Source organism: Lagopus muta, chromosome 1, assembly GCF_023343835.1.
Source record: "Lagopus muta isolate bLagMut1 chromosome 1, bLagMut1 primary, whole genome shotgun sequence".
NCBI lineage: Eukaryota > Metazoa > Chordata > Aves > Galliformes > Phasianidae > Lagopus > Lagopus muta.
Window position 1 is genome coordinate 10106073 of NC_064433.1, and position 23439 is coordinate 10129511.

Below are 23439 nucleotides of genomic sequence, written 5' to 3' on the forward strand. Positions count from 1 at the left end.
TTCTCTTATTAACAATCTAAGTATTCTGAAAAATACTGGACTTTGAAAACTGATATTCAGAAAATAGTAAGGTAGTAAGAAGTTTTCACTGATGGAAAAATGTAAAATAGAAATACCTGTTTCATCTAGGAATGATTGTTCAATCACAGTGTTTCCAAGCACTTACCACATCAATTGCATTTGTTAAATCTAATGTCAGCTCTTTTCTTCCCGTATGTATAAGTGCCATGTTACAGCTCTGCCAGGCATCCTCCATAAGCATAGGAATATATGCTACAGCATTTTGTTTGTGTTTGCAGCTCTGTATTCCTGGGCATGGTTTCTCAGTTTGTTTATTATTTCAGAGATTTGAGTATCATTGAAATCACATAATCCAAGTATCCTTGTTTTCCAGCAGACTGTATAGGGCTTTCACACCTTGAAGTAAACCAGAATATTGTTGCATTTTAGTTTTGTTCCTTCACCTCTTTTTAGTGATGTTTGGTTTGTAATCCTTTCTATCTTGATGATCTTGAAGGTCTTTTCCAACCTGATCAATTCAATTCTATTTAAAAGTATGGTATTAAAGACAGCTTCATTCAAGGCCAGAAAACTTTTTACAGTTGTTGCCTTTACAGCATTCATACAAGACACAGAATGAGAAATGATTGAAGCCTAATATACTATTTTGTTCTAGAATCTGTTCTGTGTATCTTTTGCCTCTAAGTTTCAGTATTTGCTATAGAAATGTATAGGAAACTGCAGTGGGCCATGGTATTGAAGAAGGTGTTCCTTTATTAAACCTTTGTGGTAATGAGAATGATAAATGGGATATGTCTGGTGTCAGCATGCTGTTTTGTTTCCCTTCTGGTGTTCTCCAGAGACTCCTCCATCAAAATGGGGAAGACAAGACCTGACATTTGCATACCTTAAAAGCAAGCAGGCATGACTGCTTTGAGATACATGAAAAATTAGTCTCTTTGTTGCAGAAAAAGGCATAGGTAATTTGAGTTAGCTTCACCATCTACACATTTTTGACCCAGGAGTCTTGACTTCGTACTCTTTCCGTGAAACAAATCACTCCCCTTGTGGAAAGGTGAATGTCTCAGTCATTAGAGTCCATGTATAGTAGTAGAATTTTTTCTTGCATAGAAATGAAAACTTATGAGATAATCTTAGCTTCATAAGACTTTTTCTCCTTTAAATTCTATTTCTAATACTCTTCCCTTATTAAAGATATTACTCGTTCTTTTGAAATGCACAAATTTCATATCAACTAATATTTATCTTTAATAAGAAAAAAGCAACAACAAGCCTGCCTTTTTGAAAATGATGTTATTACATGATCTGTGCCCCTGTGGTAATCTGCACATAAGCATTGATAGTTATCTGCTGAAGATGAGCTAGGTAATTAGAGTACTGCAGTATACTGAACTTTGTTTTTACATACGTAACTCACATGGTTATAGAATTACAGGAGCATTCTCTTGCAGGAATATAATGTGAAAATACAATATTTGTCACCACTTTGGGATATCAAATGATTTACTCTTGTGAACACTCAATTTACAGATTTCTTCTAGTCCTGGCTAACAGGCATTATGCTGGCTATTAATCATACAGCATTTATGGGAATTGTTGATGGAAAAGATGATCTGTTTCAGGGAAAATACAGAACTGATATCAAGATATATATATATGTATATATATATATATATAGTCTTTGACTCAAGGAACATAGCTATTTTTTCATTAAGGTAGAAAAGCAGGCAGAGAAAGAGGGTAGAGTTAGCTGCTGCTATTTACCTGTTTTGCTTTGCTGCTGTCTGGTGAAACATGATTTAATCAGCTTGTACTCATATAGGACAGACCAAATTTGGATGCAGTACTTGCTATATGTAGTACAGAAACGAAACATACAAAATTATTCTAGTGTATGACAATACTGTAGGTAGGTGAGGTAGTGGATTTGTCCATTGAGGTCAAGGGAGAGTTAGACTATGTGTCAGTGTAGTGCATTGAGTTATATTACAGTTTTTCTTTTGAAAATGTGCTGTTTGGATACTGCAGAAGGTAGTTCTAGTTAGTTGGGTGTATCTGTAAGATACTACTGACTTTGGTAGCTGAAAATCATTTGAATTGACAGTAGAACACACAGGAAGGTTCACTTATTTTTTTGTAGCAGAGCACATAATTATTTTTTTACAAGATGATTGCAAGTAAAAAAAAAAAAAAAAAGGAAAGAGTGTCAATTTTTGCTTTATGAAAGTTGTCAACTATTAGTTGTTAGACGGGTGAGATGGAGTGTCTTCATGCAGTCAGATAACAAGGTGGTTGCCCTGCTGTACTGGGGCTGAGATTGTGACAGCATCAGCTCCACCAACTGAGCTCCCATGAACTTTCTGGTCACTTTCCTCTTGGTTATTAACAAGAATTGACAGTTGACTGAACTGAAAAGGTGACTTAGACCACTAGTTGTTTAGGAATTGATATGAATATTAAAATGATTGTTGGGCCTATGTCATCCTTACACAATAAAGAATTTTGTTGCCTTGTTACCTTGTGAATACAAGAAGTCTATTCTGTTAGAGACCATAACTAAACTTACAGTTTTATTGAGCTGTAAAGTAATACAGTTTTCAAAGTCACCTACTCAAAAATCAGGAAATAACTGAGTCCATGTGAACTGCGTTCATATAATTTCTTTCTTCCAGAATGGATGCCTGCCTCAATGCTGCAGGCACTGGGGATGCTGTCTACAACAGAACTGGAGAACAAGCATTATGCTTGGCATCTTTTCTATTCAAAGTTGTAATAAAATAGCCATGTAGAAGTGTTTTAGAAAAATTCATAATTTTTTGAGGGTTGGTTTGAAGGGGAATCATCTGATTGTCTGATGTCTTTTGCTTCCTGTGGGGCTAAGTATATAAACTGGTCTTCTTTCAAACTAAATTAAACTGGAAAAATGCCCTCTAGGTGCATGTTTGATACTCTCCGGTGGCAAATGTTCGTTGAGCTTTTTGGACCAGACTACATTTAATTCAAATTACCAAGCTTTTATGGGTATCTAATCATCACAGAGGATATCAGTACTTTGTATAATTGAAGATAGATAATTTATTATGAAAATCCACGATAGTGTTTTAAGATTCTAGTAAATGCTTCTGTTTGGATGGTATATTAAAATTATACATGAGGAGAAAATATTTTTAGAAAGGTATTGGTGGATTTCAAACTTAGCTAGAAATTCTTAAATAACATTGGAATGTTAAGCTACCTAATTCATGATAGCAGTGCTTAGATGTGTAAACAATACACAAAATAGAATTTTTGAAAAGCTATGTAGTACATCTTTACTCAAATATGCTTCAATTTCAATTAAGTTCCAAAACATGAATATATATAATTATATATATATATATATATATATAAAAGTATGATGAAGAAAATAATAAGGAAAGACTTTGCATGGTTAAGAATTTTGGAAAACTAAATTCTATGTCCTCTCTTTGGTCTTCAGCGCCTCGCTAAAGAAGCAGAGAAGTACCAAGCATCACATCAGTGGAGGGATGAGTTTGGGGTAAGTTTCATCTTTTCTCCCTTTAACTTCTTAAGAATTTTCCTCATTCTAATGTTAATTCTCTTCTTACAAACATGTTATTTATATATCCACCACAGAAGGAATAATACCTGTGAATACATGTGTCAGTAACCAGTGCCTCAGTCTGGATCTGTAGAGAATGAAGTGGACTTTTCCCTTCATAATTCAGAGGGAGCTTCACAGGCCCAACTACGTAGTTCTGAGACACACACAAGACATATTTTTGTTTTAATACATATGGAGTAATTGCAGAGGAGATGTATCTGAGTGATAGCTAATGTTACTGAAGTTTGTGCTACTCTGAGTTCTGAAACAAAATCATAGAAATTATTTTAACACGATGTTTTTATGTGATAGGAAGAAGTTTCATTCAACATTCAACATTCAAAAAAATGTTGTTTATGCAACTGCATTATTCAGTCAGGAGCTTTTTATTTTAAGAATCTTTTTCTATACTTTAGTAACAGCATCTCATCAACGTTCTGATACAAAAGAGACTGGTCAAATTCTAAATTATCATCTAGAATCATTTCATCTGTGATTGAATGATTTTCAGATGTGAGTGTATGATTTTAAAATGCACAACATTAATACTTCATAAATATTGAACTAAAATTTATATGGTACTGTATAGATATAAGCCTTCAATTTCAGGCTACGGTTTCCTACAAAGTGTCAGAGCTTTGCCACTGTTACCTCTTTCTTCAGGAATAAAAGCAGAGGGTGCTTTTATGTGATTTTGCTAACCTAGACTGTCTGCATATCCACTGGCATCATAGAGGTACACAGTTAAGTGCACAATGCTTTTCCAGTGTGCCCTTTATGTCCCAGTGTTCCTCATACACTTGGACATAGAGTTCTTAAAAACAAGCCAAAAACATGCCAACAAAAACCTAAGGTTAAGCCAAATTCATATGAAAGTGCCTTTTTGTGAGCAAAAGGGTCTGGATATGTTCTGAATTCTTTTACATGTGCTCCCTGCATAGGCACAGCTTCTAATACATGGTAAAACACAGAATGTCACACGTGGGGATGCAGTAATGGAAATTCCACAATGACCTTTGCTGCTAATCTATAACTGTTCTGAGTAGGAAACAAAATCCATAGGTTCTGTGGGATCTCTGCAGAACAGAGTGAGGGAGGTCAGATGCTCTTTCCAATCATTTTCATTCTTATAGAACACACTGATTTTGTATCAACAATACTGTTTCTACTTTTTGTTTCTGTTTTCACCCTTTTTTTCAGTAGAAGTCAGTTTCATCACAGAAGCTTCTGGTGTCATTGGAATTCACTGTCAAGGAGAGACCTCAAAGTAGTTTTGAAATGTGTTTTGATATTAATGTTATGGTACAAGAAAATACTGTGCTGAAAAACATATATATATATGTGAAAAGAAAGACATTTAGTTTTATAATAAAGTAACTACAAACCAAAGTTGTTTTGAAATTAGCTGTGCACCATATAATATCCTTGACATTAGGTTATGCAATTAAATTTAAAATAAATGAATTAAGCTTCTTCTTATAATTTAATTTGCTTCATTTTTGCCAGAAGTAATTTTTCATCTCTTCTGTCCTACTTTTTAGAAAATGCCTTTTCAAATTAGTTTGCACACAGATCTTTCTGATAAATTTAATTTTCACTGTAAGTTTCATTCTCCTAATGGCTGTGATGTAATATGGAAGATACACTGTAAAACTTCCTTCATTTCTCACTGATAGCATTTCTTCTGATACCTTTGATGTCATTGTGAATAGTCTGCATCATTCTCTATGAGATTTATTTCCTTTCCCAGGAATTGTTTTAGGGTGATGAAAACCCTCCCAGCAACACTGCACATAAGTAACTATAGAAATAAGTTCTTTGGTCTTCTTTGGATCTTTCTTCTTCTAGTAAGTTCATAATCATTGATATCCTTGACAGTTACATTGCAGCAAAATCATAGCCTATGGAGTTTTGAAAAGTAAACACTGTGAACATTCCTTCTAGAGAGTTATACACAGGCTGATTTCAGTGGAATAAATCCAACAGAGGAAGGGCAAAGAGGGATGTCCTTATTACAGGGCTACAAGAGATCTGACCATCGTGACTGCCACATCACTGCTTCTAACAACTTACTCTAAGTATACGATGATGAACAGACCATAACAAAAGAAGCATGTAAGCACCTTTCAGGTTAATATCACAATTAACAAAAGTCCATTATCATCAGAAAATGTAGCATTAAATTAATCAGTACAGGGAAAAAAATTTGAAGATCCAGATTTGATTCCATTTTTTAATTTCATGTAATAATTTCATATGAAGGCTGTCAGAATTATCTAAAGGAAAGAATTTTCTTTCAGAAAAAAAAAAAAAAAAAGTTAAAGCTAAAATGTTGATAGAAACACTTATCTACTGAAATCCAGTTTTCCTATTATCTGTAGTTCAATGAGAGTAGAACGTCTCTCCTTATTTCTAGTGCTGTAGTATATTGAATTGAAAGTATTTCAAGAAAGACAGTGCAGTAAATTTAAGTGTTTTTTTCGTTTGTTTGTTTCTTTTAAATCTATTTTTAAATGAAACTACCAACATGTAAGAATTTTTAAATTTTATTTTGACTTTATCTGAAATAAATTGTTAATCCTTATTAAAAAAAAAAAAAAAAAAAAAAAAAAAAGCACAAAATATCTGTGAACATAGAAATCTCATTGACAGGAATTTGAGCTTGAATCTGTGACCCAGTGACTTACTGACCAGAGAATGTCTGATTTTTAGCTAAAATAGTCACGTTAGTCTTGTACATTTTTCTAAATGCACAGATTGATATAGGGGAGGGGGTCATATTTACCTTATTTTTATTAATAAATAAATTATTTATGAGTTTAGATGAGATGCCCCTAGCAAAACAAACAAGCAAACAAACAACACAAAATGTAAAATCTAAACCGATATAAGAGCATGCACCACTGTTTTTTAGGTAGCTGACAGAAGTAATGATCATGTTTTTTGGTCTTTTACACCAAAACTGATAATTTAATGCTAAAATAATTTTAGCAATTACTAATTGACTTACTAAAAAGTGAGTGATTACGAAATGATTCAAAGGGATATTAATGATGAATACTAATTAAGAATACTGAGCATTTTCTGAGTAAAAGGAGGAGGAACAGTTTGCACTAATATTGTATTGTAATACGGGCTGTTGTCTGATTAAGCATGTATTCAATTAAAATGTCGAACTGCAGTTTTTTTAAACAGCCTGAAAATAATACTAACATTAGAGGAGCATTAAATCTCTAGAGAATAGCTATGAAGTGTGTGAAGGCAAATCCAAAATACTTAGCTTCAGGCAAACAAAGAAATGCCATTCTTTGCTTCCTGCTCCATCAGCACTGCACAGTTCCCTAGCTGTACGTACAGCTGGAGAAATAAAAAACTACTTAAACATTTTTAGATTAATGCAGTTACAAATCAGAGTTACAACCCAGTATTGGTAAATGAAACAGTCTTGTCAATTTGAATTTTCTTGTGTATTGCAGAGTGAAATGATGGAGCTTTTGACACTTATGATGGTTGAATTACTTTGCTGGTGTAGAGATGCATGGAAAAAAACCTGTGCAAGTGAATTGGAAGGAGAGGAGGAGAATGTTCTATTTAATAATTGCTTTTATTCCCCAAATGGTCTTTCACAATTACATTTGATACCACATTTGATTGTGTTGCAATGGTTGGTTAACTAAAGCAATTTTGTTTCCAGTTCAGCTTCACTATTAATTTCTTACACATGTATGAACATAAGGGATATTTCACTTGTATTTTAACAAGGAGTGTCTTTTTGCATGGCCTGTTAGCATCCATTTACTTTTACAAAAACTGAAATTCTTTTAGGACTTTTAGGAATTAATTATAACATTAAAATGCTACAAGAAAAAATATTTCAGCTTGCATTATCTTTTAAATAATAATATAATTCTATATTCTTCTGTGTAAATTATTATTTTCTTAACCCTGGTATTTGTGAGACAGCATTGCTGTGATAATGAGGTACAGACCTGGCCTTAAAAGTGAGACACTAGATCATAAAGAAAACACTTGGGGATTATGATTTTTTTTTAAAAATAAACATTGGTTGCATAAAACTGAAGTGAAAAGTTGCTCACCAAAGAAATGAAAAATAAAAGGCATAACTGAGACAACAAGTGTCCAATAACAGGAGTTGATCCATTGAGGTGACCCAGGAACTGACCTGCAGGAGCAGAGCAGCAGTAGGCCACAGATTTCAGAACTGTCTGTAACTTTCTGAACATGGCAACAAGATTAAAATATTTCATCTTAAAAGCTTCAACTGGGGAAAGAAAAAAAAAAAATCTATCAATTTTCCAACTTCAGTACTGCTTCATTCTAGGAAGGCAGCTTATTAGACACGCTTTTTCTTTTGATAGAGAGATGTGAGGCACTCAGAGAAGGTGGCGAGCTACAGAGCAGTTTTTCTCTATTAACAGTGGAGAGAGGATGCAGCTCCCTTGGCTAGTGCCTCTTGTAGTCCCATGCATTTGTGCAGTGTGATGCTGTTTAGATTTGGTTGCAGATCTGGGTTGCGTGGAACCATTTCCCATAGGTAGCAAGCATGTGAACCTTTTCTGGCAGACTGTACTTAATAATACTGTGAAAGTTTGAACAATGCTGAAAATGGGCAAAGAGTCAAAGGTATCTGTATCTTGACACAGTGTTCTGATCCAAGACTCAATGAAGTAAGTTTTCCATTGATTTTGATTAATTTTGGATGAAGCCTCATACTTCTAAAGCAAGTGACTCGGAAAAAAACTACACAGAGTGATTGATTTAAATTGACAGGCAGATGGTAAGGATCTTAGGGAAGATGATATGTTCTTCTCTGAAGGGCCGTGTGCCACCTTCACTTATGTGACATATAGCTTTGATTTGTGCATAATTTAAATTAAATGTGCCATATCTCACTGAATGGAAAGAAATCACCTTTCTTCTGTCAGGGATTGTTTGCACTCTGACATCTTTCTACTCAGGGAATAGAACTATGTATGTGCAATCTGAGTTGCAGAGAGAAATAGGAATGAATGATTGACTGAAACTATGATTTCAGGCACTGTTCTGATGTTTGTCTAATACTTACTGCTCACACCTTTTTGATCCATAAAATGCACAGCAAATTTTTCAGAAGCAAGCATTTGCGGAGTTTTTCACCATCACTTTCTTAAAACTGGATATCGTATAAAATGTATAGTATTTGAAGCACTCACATTACTTTCCTAAGGCTGCTAAGAAGAGATTCATCATAATGTAAAATTTCACTGTGGATATGTGGACATGCCCATCCTGAAGCCTTCCTGGAGATTTGTGTCGTAGGTTTTGTAAGATGAGTGTCGATTTTGTCTTGTATTCTGTACTCCGTCTTCCCCCACATCTTGCCTGTAAAGGTCAGATTGTTTCCACAGAGGATCACTGATGCACTCTGGTTTATGGAGGTTGCAGAGTGTCCTTCTCTGGAGATATTCAAGACTATTCTGAACACTTTTCTGTGTGACCTACTGTGGGGAAGCTGCTTTAGTAGTGGGGTTGAGGTAGATGATATCTAAAGGTTCCCTCCAACAGTTCTCTGATTATGTTTACAAATGTCAAGCAGGGTAGCTGGGTATTAGACATATGCCCAAAAGGAAAAAAATAAAAATAAAAAATCAAACAAAAAAAATCCATCACTATCTCTTAGGTTAGCATGATTAATCATTTGAACACTTCAGCTTTGATTCTTTTCTTTTTTTTTCCTATGCAGTAGGAGTTACAAACCCAATAAAAGTTTAATAAAGAAGGTGGCAAACAGCAGCCTCACAATTGGAATCAAGATTATGTATTAGCAGCAATCTTAATTGTACAACTATAGTAGAGAGAACTTTTCAGCTGTATCATCTGGTCATTTATCATCATTTATTATACTTAATGTTCAGTGTTGAATTGTAACTTTAAAATACAAATTATTGCAAAGATCTCATCTGGGCAACAGGTTAATTTACTGGTAGAGGATCAGACAAAAGATCTCTTAGAATGATGAGATGAAACACCTTCAATCATTGTTGAATTTTTCAAGCATTCTATTTTGTCTGAAAAAAATCATGAATTTCAAAAGGCATTTTACTTATTTACCGAGAAACTCATTAAAAAAATTAAAAAATGCAGATGGAAGGTGGCAGGAAAGATCTGGAGAAAAGAAAAAAGGTGTGATTTCTTATTAAGACACCAAATATCTGCATTAATACCTTTGTTTTGAATGATGTTTTAATGTGCTTTCTGAACAAACATCTTACTAAAAGCAGGATATCCTATTTTTCTCAGTTTATTAACAACCTACAGGCTCTTTGGTTTACAACAGAAAGGTACATTATGTTAAGGAAAGCTTTCTACAGGATGCTGTTCTATATATTTTCTAAGAGCCTTCACTGAATTTTTAACATAGGTGAAGGTAATTATTTTCTAATTTTACATTTCACCTTCAAATTCAGTAGCTATTTTAAATTTGTGGTAAATAATTCTTAGCCTTTCTTTACTATCCTAGGTGAATTGGTAAAATAAAGTCATAATAATTTGATTACAAGTATGTTTTGTTTTTTCTTTGCCAAGTATTTTCACTTTAGTAATGTTAGTGTATTTTTGTCCTTGGTTTATCTTGTCATTATAGCTAGACTCTAACTAGTTCGACAATCCACAGAGCTGGAACATTAACTCTTTAACTCCCAGTGCACTACATGATATTATAATGAGGAATACTGATAACAAAAATCATAAAACCATGACAACATATTATTTCACGCTAGAAATAGAACTTTTTTTGAAATTCTGAGATGCTTTGGATATTCATTTTTTTATATATATTTCAGATATTTATGTTTTTCTTTATTTCTGTCTGTTTTTCAAATGGCAAAGGCCAAGGGGTCATGCAGGCCTTGACAGCTTACCTTGTTCCTTTTAGATACTAGGTGAGGTGTCACACCTCATTTTTATAAAGAGAAAACAGTACTTGGGAGGGTGAGGTATTTAAAAATTTGGAAAAAGCATTTTCCAGGCATTATATACCTAAAATATACCAAGAGCTGATATTCCAAGAACAGTGGTGGCTTGCACAGTAGTTGTAAAACAGATTTTTTTTTTTAAATATCTGTAGTATTTTGCAGTTGGAATGCAATGGAAATATTAATATTAGCTTCATTCTGAATTGATTTTAAAATACTCTGAAAGCAATAGATAATGCTTTTATTATTAAGAGCTACATTGTCCTCAAGGGATTTGGCAATTCTTATTCTTCTGCCCTCTGTGCATAGTGTACTTGTGATTCTTCATAGAATTTAAACAAAAGGTGAAATTCTGGCCCTTTTACATCCTGAAAATAATGATGATAAGTAATGGCAGATATTTCTGAGGGCTTGCCACAAAGCAAGAGCTATACATAGCGTGGAGAAGAGAGACTGTTCAAAATGAGCAGTATGTTAACAGTATTCTGTATTATGCAATGAAACAATAATAAAATTTCACCTGATTTGGCCAGGAATGTCATCTGTGTCAAGCATTTGTTTATTTTTCCCCAATTCACTTTTGCTGTCAGTGAGCAAATCAGGACTGCATAAATTCATATACACACACACAAAAAAAAGTTGCATTGAAAGAGTGTGAGGATTTAGCAGGTCTTGACAGCTCTTGGCCAACTCTGGCTGTAATTTATGTCTTCATGGAAAATGCTATCACACTGTTTTCATTTTTCCATTTGTTAGCCCCAAATTATACTTGAACTGAATCACTGTGTATTGTAACAGTCTTGCAAATTTCAAAACTAAATAGAATATGTGACTATTCTTATCCAGGAGAGATCTTTCTTTTTAAAACTGGAGGAATAATCCCTGGTGATTAATTAATGCAGGCAGGACTCTCCCTTTACTCCTGAGAGATTGAGAGACTTCTCAAGAGAGGAACGTCAGTTTTACATTTCTTAAGAATTTCACATGGGAATGATAAAACTGAGGAGCTTGGCTCTATTGATATTTTTCTGTGCCTGCATATAACTCTGGTGTATTCTGCCCTTAACATTTTTTATGCTTTGTGAGTGATTTTTTTTTCCCCCTGCCTAAAAAGTGAAAGAAGACTATATCCACTTAAGTTTAATTTTACCCAATTTACTTTCACCAGCACTTCATTCTAGAACTTTTCTACATTTTTTGATAGGTATGCAGGAATCTTTCTGCTCCCCTGTCTTTTTCATTAAATACTCATTCTACTTTCATTCTGTAATAGTGCCTGCTCTTGTTTATTTGTTTTTGCCATGGCTATTTCCATACATCTCACTTTATTTGTTTATCTATCCACCCTGATTTTGAATAGAAATGAGTTTCAAATAAATGTTGCCAGTACAAGAATTTTAAAATGAATTATACAAAACACAGGGGCTCAAGCCTATCTGTTAACCACAGATTCTGATAAAAATGCTAAAATTGTGTGAAATTTAATATTTCTTGGCCTAGAACAGCAGTTTTCTGTCTTTAAAATATTCTAGAAATTTACTGGAAGGTGTACAAATTTAGAACTTCTACTCTGTTGTTAAAAACACAGGCTGTTGTAACTACTGTACCTGAGCAGTGTTTGGAGAGTTATAAGAAATGGGGAAAACTAGAACATTAATTCAGGAATGGTCACTGGAGATCAGAGTTGTTGCATGTGCTGTCTGGAGCTTATGTGCAGCCTTGGGCTGTTTTTAAGGGAGAACACATTGTTCAGATGAGAGAATGGTGTTCTCTCCATCCTGTTGGCAGCGAGCAGCTGCCAGTCTTGTTTTCCAAGGTTTTGTTTTAGTCAAAGTGGTCTGTTATTACATTTTGCAGTCTAATGTTGGCTGCTGTGTCTGTTTCTAGTCTGGTTTTGAGGGTATGGCTACATTTTTAATAGAAATGGCTGCACTTAAATAGCTGGTTGCTTACGAATTTCTTTGCAGTTTGTGACACAAGTAGCAAATGGATAACAAGTAAAAAGCCCTGTTGTGGTCCATAGAAGAAAGCACAAATAACTTTTAACTTAGTGCAGTTATTATGTGCGGAAAGAGAAATCTAATTGCAAGACATTGATACAGCTCTTAAGTCAAAGTGATGTTCTGCATGAAATCCAGCATACCAGTGTAATGTATCCAGTAATTAGGAAGAAAGGTAATTATGTTTTAATTATTTTTGATATGGTCCTTTAGCTTGTAGTAATTAACAAGAAAATTCCTCATCATTTTATGTTAAATAACAATATGACATTTTACAGCCACTGATTTGTCTCATGCTACTGAACTGCTTCTGAATTACGGTGTACTCACAGAACTTTGCTTTATTACAGTGATTTAGTGCAAGACATGCACAAAATAGATGTCAGAGCTGAATAATTAAATTATTACTCCTGTCTTTATTAATTAGTGAGCATGGGATACTTCTTAAGCCTCGTATGTATTGCTAGCAGTTGTTTTCCTTCTGAGACATCAGAGATGTAAAATCATTTACAGTAAAATCTTAATGAAGAAGGTAGGATTTATCTTAGTAAGAATACTTTTAATATAATTAAAGTCAATATGCCAGACACACTTGTTATGTCTGTGAACCAAAGCAGTCTGAAAAGATGACATGGTATGAAATGCATTCAACTTTATTATCTTTTGAAAGGGAACTTTTCACATTTTGAATGAAATGGAGAGATTCAATTGTATTTTTTTTTCCTAATCTTCAGACAGGTTGTCTAAGATAAGAAGTAGCAATTTCTATGGCTTAAATGCAATATGACATCTTTTTATATATTTTAAATCTCTGTGGGTTTTTTTTTGTACAGATGCGAAGTTATTGGGGAAAAAAAAAAAAAAAAAAAAAAAAAAACAGGTAAAGAAATGATGCAGACAGGGAAGAAAATAAAATTATTTTTTTTAATTTTATGTAAAAAAGATCATTAACGTGACAGGTCAGTGTCAGCTATGTAAGATGTGGTCCAAAGTTTGCATCAAACATTCATAATTTATATAAGAAAATTTGCTTCTCCTGTATCACACAGTAATTTATATTAAGCCAAAAATATTGTGTTTATTTTCCCAGCAGAAATGCAACGCTACTGTCTCTTTTTATTCTTTTTATTTTAGTATTTCTATATGCAAAAAAAGAAGGAAAGAGATGTCTAAGCCCCTCAGCTACTTCTATTTATGCAGCTATGGTTCCTTTTTTTTTTTTTTCTATTGAAATAAGATTCTTGTACGACATGAATGTTATCTGGTTGGTTTTTTTTTTCTTGGAATTTAATTCCAGTGACTTTTTGTAATACATTCCTTGCCATATGTGATTATTTTGAGTCAAGATAAATAGAGAAGAAATTTAAATAGAACAGAAATCTTTATTTTGTGTGTGTGTGTGTGAAACATATCAGCTATTGGATATATTCTCAAGGCATATTTATGAATGTAAAAGTAAAAACGTCTTACACAATGCTTTCATCTTCCACTTCAAAGCATTTTTGAAAAAGTAAGATGAGGACATAACATTTATAGAAATTGAAATTCCATGGACAATCATGTTTATCAGAATTAAATCTCTAAATCTTTGTTAAAACTTAAAGATTTCACAAGAGTTGAAATAAACTTTTTTTTGATAATGTTGATTTGGTTTTGTTTGTTATAATTTCAGTAAGGAAAATATTTTACTTTGAATTTTACTTTGTGAAGTCCATTCTTTATACATTTTCTCTTACCTATTTTTTGATGAAAAGAGAAGCAAATCAAGATTTCTCCCTTGAGAATCTCCATATCCTGTCATGATCTACCAGCATTTTTCATTAACTGGATTCTGCTTAGTGCTCTTTACTTTTAGCAGCTTCTGATTTGTCCAAGTGTAGGCTAAATGAATAGGTCTGCATTCAAAAAGTGGGAGAAATATAATTTTAAACCTCATATTCTAGGATATGAACTTTGAGGTGATGAAACACCAGAGTGAGAGTCTAGGAACTACTCTGGCTAGTGTTCTGCTTGGTGCACAGATGGTTTTGGATGAGGTTTCTGTCAACAGTACAAAAAACCAAGACACCAGCCTCACGGTTTTTTTATTCTACTGTTCTATCACATGCCTTAAGGCTTTGATGGCAAGGTTAATTTTTGCTTCATGTTATATATGTTTAGTAATGTTTATTATACTATTCCTAACCAATTTCTTCATCTCTGGTTGGTGAAAACCACAATAGCAGTGTCACAAATTTAAGCTCACTGTCTTTCACTGTGCTTAGCACGTGGTTAAAAATATAAATTAGTATCACATAGAAAAATATTTTATCTATTGATATTTTAAGTACAGTATATATAATGCAAACACACATATGTACACACATTTATTTAAAGTATACAATTTCCTATGAAGTTTTGGGAGGATTTGTGGTTGTTGGAGAACTGGTATATTTGCTATATTTAGTTCTGATAGGGCAAGACATGCATATAAATCATAGAATCATAGAATGGCTTGGGTTGGACTTCAAGGATTATTAATTTCCAACTCCCTTGCCACGGGCAAGGTTGCCAATCACAAGATCAAGTACTGATTGGATTGCCCAAAGCCCCACCCAACCTGGCCTTAAACATCGCCATGGATGTGGTATCCACAGCTTCTCTGAGCAGCATGTTTCAGTACCTGGCCACTCTCTTAGTAAAAAAATTGTTTAACTAGGCTCCTGCACCGTGCTGGTCACAGTCTTTACAATGTATATAAAACGTACAATCAGCTTTGACAAATTTTGTTTACTTATTATGTTCTTTCACCAATTAAAGAAATCAATGCTGAATAAATTAAAACAAACATACTTTGCTGGTTTAATTAAATTGACAGGATATTTTGATACAGAGGTTAATGAGGTGCTAACAAATTTATTTCATTTTCCCACCTGGAAAACTTCTTTGTAATCAGTTGCATTTTGTCTTATAAAAAGAAGTCATTCTCAGGTGCTTGTACTTTGGGTAGGTTATTATGATAAGAAATTAGCAGCTTTTTGAAATTTTTGAAATTTTTGAAATTATATATTTGCCAAAAACTTTGCATAGATATATATGGCCATCTTACTTTTGACTAGTAGGAAAATACGAGGCAGCTATTTGAATCTCTTTATGTATATTTAACAGCTATTTCAAACTCAGTAACGGCAGAACAGAAATCCTTTTTTGTTTTGTGCTCTCTTCATCTGCAATAGATGCATGTACATAAAATTATAATATTTTTATTACTCTCTGGGGAGATTGTAGGAACACTGAGGACAGCTTGAATGGTAGAATGGGAGGGAGAAATCATTGTTCTGAATTATGACCTGTTGTTACCTACCAGAGTGAGTCAGAGGGATAAGTTGTTCTACGAGGGAAGTAGATAATGTTGCTTAGACAATTTGAATGCATTGGGAGTATCATACTGATATTATTAACTTCACATTCATAGCATGAGAAATATTTCCACACTGGACCTTTTCCAGAGAGTTTCTATTGAATTCAGTGAATCTAAGTTCAGATTGAAATAAAATTATTTGGAAAATTCTTCAGAACGTAGTGTGACCTCCAGAGAACAGTGTGAAGATTAGGTGATATTTGCTATACTGCTTCTATATCTTGCTTTTATTTCAAAGATAAGAAAAAACATCTGCAAAAACTATTTAAAAAATTTAGTGAAGGAGTTTAAAATCGTTTAAACATTGTTTTCAAGTGGCTTCACGATTAGAAAATAATATATTCTTAAATATTGAGGATGATTAAAGAGCAAGGGCCTCTTATCTTCCACACTCCTTAACACTGATAAGGTTTGCATCAGGGAATCTTGCCACTGGTTCTCTGAATTCTCAGTGTGAAGAACTGAAGCTTTATTAATATCTGTAGACCTTTTTTGTCATAAAGAGCTGTTTTACTGCTTACTTACCTTCAGAGGTGGAAATAACTGCCCATCCCAAGGATTCTAAATTACGTAAGATGTGGTCCTCCTGGCTAGCAGTTTACCTGTTGATTACACAGTGATGAAAGTAAACAAATCACATGTAGTGTTTCTAAAATTGTTTCTTTTCACTTAAGAGAAAACCAAAACAACACAAATAGATTGCATACTGCTAGAAAAACAGCAGACTTTCCTTATGCAAAGCCTCTTGCTCTGTTTTACTTCTCATTTAAAGTCTGTAACCCTTCATATAATCCATTCTAGAGATTTGAAGACAGGAGCAGTCTTTCCAGTTACCAAGGCTGTGCATGCAATCTAGTGTTCTTCACTCTGCATATATGAGTCTATACATGAATGTATATATAAACCAACTTCTTACTCAGCTTTACTGATTACCATTTGCCCTCAAAAAATCAAGCATGTATAAAATCAGCATATAATTGGATATTGTCATGGTGAGAAAAGGAACAAAGACAGTATGCTGCCTCGAAGCTCCTGTTCTGAAGTAGATCAAGTGATGGGTAGGCTTGGGTAGAGCAGTCATTTCACACCTGTGCTCCATGCATAGATTTAGCTGACACATACCCTGGTCACAGGGAAGGTAGGTTGGCACAGCCCAGCTGGAGGCATGCAGGATGCTGGGCAGTGGTTCAGCTCTGATGGGGATTGGTTTCACTTTGATACTTGGATTTCCTGGTATAGCAATGCTTCTGCATGATCTGTATTGCTGGTTGTTTCATAGGCAGACATTGTCACAGGCTGCCAGTTAAATCAATCTGTTATTGTGATTTACCAGCATTTCACATATTTGCATGTCATTCACTGACCTGTACTGATGTGTGTCATGGCTCACCACACTCAGAATATGTGCTGTGGTTCTTGTCATACTCAGCTACTCAGTTCAGAATCCCAGCAAGGTCATGACACTCCTGTGACCAGTAAGTTTTCAAAAAGTGTAACAACGTGAAGTATGATCTTCCATTTTTAGCAAGTATTTACTTGCTAAAGTAGATATACATTTTGCCTACCATATGCCACAAAAATGCCATGATTTGGCAAAGTAACATCTCTCAATCTCTGTCGAGTATCTGTAGGAAAGCAAATGAAATAGATTTTGCATTTTTAAGTTAATTTATTGTGTACTTCTTGACATAATTCTCAGAATTTATTTTATCTCCATTGACTCTTTTATCTTCAAAGTACAAGCTTTTGAAGCTTAGCTTGATCATTAAAAGTCTTTCAAAAATATATCATCAGTTAATGTGAAGAAGAACATAGTGGCTTTTCTATATGGTATCTTCTAACTCAGGAGAAAATTCAAAATTGAAAATAATGTTTGCATTGTTATTTTCTAAAGTGGGATTTTAGTCCTGATAAATTATTCCTTTATATCCAAGCTGTATGTTTTAGTCACACTTAGTCCAGTGTGCAGATTATTAATAAATTGCTCACTTTATTTATAATTTTAGTTGACACGTGAACAGGCACTATATGTCCATCCCATGGACACTGATTATACATTTGAAGATTCATGGACTGGTTATCTCAGTGGAGGAATATACTGTAAATGAATGATGAATAAAATTGATCTTTCTTGCCTTTGAAAAGAAAATGTATTCAATGAAACTTAGCATGCAGCACTTTTAATCTATCTTTGTGTAATCTTTATTGTAATCTTTACCTTAAACTTCTTATTCCAGTTACTAGTCTCAGTAGAATCTTCAGAAAAGCCTTTTGTAAAATAGGCTTATCATAAATTTTAGTGCAGATCTGGACTAAAAATTGTAATTAGTATGTTAATTTTACTATTGCAAGAAACTAGTTCTTAAGGCAAGTGAAATTTCTGTGGCTCATTTGTCAATATGAAGAGTAATATGGGGAAATATTTTAAAACTGGGTTGCTGTTGAATTTTACATTTGTCAAATTTTTATTAAAAATTATTTTTTTAAGATCTTGTTTTCAAGTTCTAAATTACATATGTTTTTCAATCCATTTCTGACATCCATTTTTCAGACATAGTAAGTTGTAATACCTTGCTATTTTGTTCAAGGCCATATTTGCTCTAAATAGAAGAGGTAGATCAATATTCTTGCTCATAGATACTGAAGAAATATATACATATATATTAGCTGGCAATCTCCTTATTTTACGTGTGCCATTTTACGTGCAGAGAATTACAAAGCTGTAATAAAACATTGTAATAATTACCATTCTTTCTTCCTTTCTACATTTGCAGACTTTTATTCCCTAATGTTATTCCATTCAGAAGCAGAAATATTTTTGTATTAGCTTTCTTTTCTTAAGAGTCTAATTGTGACTTAAACTGGATGTCAGACTATGTAAGGGATTAAAGTAAAACTAGACAGATTATTTATCATAGGATTTATTGGACTGGATTTAAATTTTAATTATCCTAAAGGTATTAGGGTGAATTTTAGTGTTTCTGCACAGCTTTATGGAACGAGACGCAAGAAATTGTTCAAATTAAAGCAGGTGGTTTTACAAGCAATTAAGGGAATATTTTTTAACATTTGATAACATTAATACTAATTTATCCTCTGAGTGTTCAGCTTCTCAGTATGTCTATGAAAGAGGAAATACGAGATTGTTATTGGTATTTTTATTATTGCACACTCAGCAGTAAGATTTCTGGTACTTTCCCTTTTGTTCTGTGACTTTCCTAAGTGTTTTGGACTAATCTGTGATTTAAAAATTGTTCTTCAAATTTGATTCTGTAGTTCTAAGAATATGTTTTAAAAGACTGCATATCACTCTGTTTGAAGGAGAAAAGTCAGTAAAATTGAAAACAAATGGACGATCTAGAAATAGTTATGCTTAGTCCTGAACCCTAACTACATGAGGGCCATAAAGATGCAGGCATTTGCTTTGCCTTGTGCATTTACAGGACAGTGTCCGTCTCTAAACAGTACCTGCATTTATGCATCCCTAACAAGCCAAGATATTGCATAACATCAACCAGGAAGGAAATCAGAAATATATTTCTTACAAGGTTTGTTCTGTTCTTGGTTTTGATTTCTTACTTTTGCTAGCAGAACAAAAGAATCCTTGTAAATATCACTGCAATAGCAGGTTAAAGAGCAGGGAAAGAGCTTTAGTTCTTTATTTCATGAAAATTTGGAATTCTAACACTAATTTTATGGAGCCTGGTTTTCTATGAGAGCCATGAAATGGTAGGGTTGCAAAGGAACTTTCACCTTTGGTACTATGTGGAACTGAGGAGAATCTCTAACTAGATGTAAGCAAGTTATCACTACACACTGAATTATCTGCAAGGGTCAGATATTATTGTATAGAATAGAATCACTGAATAAGTGAAATTGGAAAAGTCCACTAGGATCATCCAGTCCAGCTGTCAACTCATCCTCATTATGCCCACTAACCCATGTCTCTCAGTATCACATCTCCACGTTTCTTGAGCACTTCCAGGGATGGTGACTCTACTGCTTCCCTGGGCAACCTGTTCCAATGCTTGAACAGACATTCAGAGAAGAAATTTTCCCAGTACCCAAGCTGAATCTCTTGCAACTTAAGGTCGTTACCTCTCATACGGTCTCTAGCTACCTGGGAGAAAAGAACCCCCACCTCTCCACAATCTCGTATCAGGCAGTTGTAGAGAGCGATAAGGTCCCCTCCAAGCCCCTTTTTCAGACTAAAAAATATCAGTTCCCTCAGCCTTTTGCTCCAGACCCCTCACAGTTTTGCTTCCCTTCTTTGGACATGATTGTGTACCTCAGTGTCCTTCTTGTAATGAGGGGCCCATAACTGAACACAGTACTTGAGGTGTGACCTCACCAAAGGTGAATACAGAGGGATTATCACTTCCCTGCTCCACGGATCCCTCCACCCCACTAGTCACAGAACTTGGACAAACCAGCTCATAATCCACTGACATCTGAAAAGACTCAAAATATGAGTGTAAGTTAGTCATAGTGTAAATCTAAATTTCATCTGCAGGTTTTTTGAAAAATGACATTTTCCCAGACTTTTATCCTATTTGATGAATCTGTGTTTTTCTTAAAATCTCTAGACAGAGTGTTTGTAGAGATCAGAAAAGTTGGATTGTTTGCGATGAAATTTACTAAGCCATTAATACTGCCTAATGTGTAGTGGTTCCCATTGGAATTATTTCATACAAAAGCAAAGTGCTATTGAAATGGACAACATTGTAAAGACAATTACACAGTCTTACATCTGTGAATAATATCAGTGGGATTATGGATGGAGAAAGTTTATGAGGATAGAAGAACACTGAGTCACTAAGCAACATTAGTGAGCTGGTCTGTACATTTTTTTTCCTTTCATGTCTCTGTTAAATACTGAACCTGTTTGCACTGGATGGGAATTTATGACAGCAAAAGCTACTCTTCACTTTTTCAAACTGTACAAGCAATAATGAAAACAACATATAAAAATGAAAAAAAAAAATCAATGGTAGTACATTCTATCTTAAGCTTGCTGAAAAACTGTGCAGTATTACCTGATGGCAAAGTGGTGCAGAAGTGTATAAAAGCATGAAGATTGCAATTCTTTGTGAGTTAATAAATAAATAACTAAACTATTTCCTTGAGAACCAGCAACAAAACAATTTGATCTTGCCATCCAGAAGTGGTTAAATTATGAAAAATTGCCCACTAAAGATTCAACTGATCCATGAATCCAATCTGTGAACTGTACAGTGCTCAATGTAGTGTAGCACTATCTATCTCATTTTCTACATTAAAAGCAGTGAGATGTGACCAATGTCAGTTTTAGTTTATGCATTGTATAGGTAATATCTGTGGGCAGGATAATGAACTGTGAGACAAGTATACTGTAACAAAGTATCTAATTTGTGTTGGGAAGGTTACTTAATTAACTAGTAAAAATATCATGCATCTGAAGCATAAATTTTTAATAGGTGATTTAAAATATTTTATTTAGTCCAGTAGAAGTAGATAGGAATGTCGTGTTACCTCTTGTCGAATTAAACAAGTAAATATATAAAAGAATGGGGAAAAAATAACTGTGACAATAAAGAATCATTTTGTATAAGTAGGTACAATTCAATGATTCTATAAACATAATTATGTTTATATGTATTCATAGAGTTAAAAATTAACCATGTTAAAAATCTGTACATTAAGTGATTTAATGACTGTATAGGGTAAACACAAGAAATAGCAATGGAGTGGGGAACTAACTTGATATCTTGTTTTAAAGTTGGTAGGAAGGCCAAGCTGGATGCGGCTCTGGACAGCCAGGTCTAGTGATTGAATCACAGAAGAATCATAGAATTGTAGGGGTTGGAAGGGACCTCCAGAGATCATCGAGTCCAACCTCTTTGGCGACCCTGCACATAGCAGGGGGGTTGAAACTAGATGATCATCATGGTCCTTTTCAACCCAGGCCATTCTATGATTCTGTAAAGATTGAATAGGCTTGTATTTAGTGGAAAGCATTCCTTTTTAAAATGAAATCATTAATATATATATTATCTAGATAAATATGTCCATATTATTTTTTCCTGGTCAAGTTTCTCCTGAAGAAAATGTTAGGGAAAGAATTGCAGAAGAACTGCTGTAATGGCATAAGGAGGCAGGTGGGAGAAGTATGCCTTTTTCCTTGTCTTCTGAACTGAAACACTGAAACAAATTTTTGTTTAACGGAACATATTCAAAACACTTGTGCTAACATTCCCTACTAGTACCACTCAGGACTGGGTCTTGAGTGGTTTTAAATACTGTCTGCCAGTAAATCACACAGCTTTTTAAACAGATCAATTTATTTACAGAATAGTTGTTTTGTACACAAAACAAGTGTACTTTATAAAGTAAAAAGTATTCAAAGAAAATTGAATCTTCTACAACTTACAACTTACTTGAAGGCTTCCACAAGTCTTTCATGATCAGGAGAGGTTCAGATTGGATGCTAGGAAAAAGTTCTTTCCTAAGAGGGGCCCTGAGGAATGCTCGCTAGGGCAGTAGACATGGCCTCAAGCCTGCTGGAGTTGAAGAAGCATTTTGACAGTGCTTTCAGAATAGAGTTTGAATTTTGAGTGTTCCTCTGTGGAGCCAGACATAGGACTCAATGACCTTTGTGGGTTCTTTTCAATGCGGAATCGTCTATGATTCTGTGATTCTGTTATTAACAATCAAGTAACAAATGAATAAACAATTAATGCTGGTCTTTAATAATCATGGCTATGGGTCATGCCAAATGATCAAAGGAGTTTCATCCTTTATCTGCATCACACTATGAGCTCTGTCTTAGGTACCCAGACACAAATGTGAAACATAGTGAGCTGAGAATAGAACAGTATTTTGATGGAAAGTTGGAAAAGTGCATTTTGAGGGAGAGAGGATGAGGCTATGTCAACAACAATTACTTCATATTGACCTTTAGCTCATCTATGACATAATTCATGTTCGCATCTCAAAAAGGTCACAAATGAGAATGAATGATATAATTATTTATGAAGGAAACAGATCATTTATAAAGGTGAACTGCATTAACTTGTAGCACAAGGTACCTTTTTAAAGCAAGTAATAATTTTCTTTGTCTCGCTCACTTGAAAAATGATTACTGAAACCATTCTTTCCTGTTTGTATTCATAAAAGAAAAGAGAACTTTGGGGTGAAATTTTTGTTTAGATTCATATGCTCCAAAAGTATTGCTTACAGTAAAAAAAAAAGTCTGTTTTCAGAGAATACATTCAGTTGCCTATTTTAAACAAGCTACTGGACTTGACAAAGGTTAGCTATGATTTTTTTTATTCACAATCACTCGGGCTTGAAAAAAATATGTACATGTAAATGTGTTCATAAAAGTTGCATATGACTATTACTTTCAGTCTAAAAAGTGTAAGAAAAAGTATAAGGTACAGTAGAGCACTTAAATTTATT

General features: G+C 34.0%; 1 protein-coding gene across 7 annotated transcripts in view; it reads left to right on the forward strand.

Moving 5' to 3' along the window:
* CACNA2D1 (calcium voltage-gated channel auxiliary subunit alpha2delta 1) overlaps positions 1–23439 on the forward strand; it is a 356904-nt gene that overhangs the window by 179601 nt on the left and 153864 nt on the right. For all 7 annotated transcript variants that reach the window (XR_007374551.1, XM_048933427.1, XM_048933422.1 and 4 more), the window contains exon 4: positions 3500–3559. Coding sequence is in view for 6 of the 7 variants with exons in the window: in XM_048933427.1 (XP_048789384.1) it covers positions 3500–3559 (60 nt within the window). In the remaining variant the exon portion in view is untranslated. The remainder of the gene's footprint in view (positions 1–3499; positions 3560–23439) is intronic.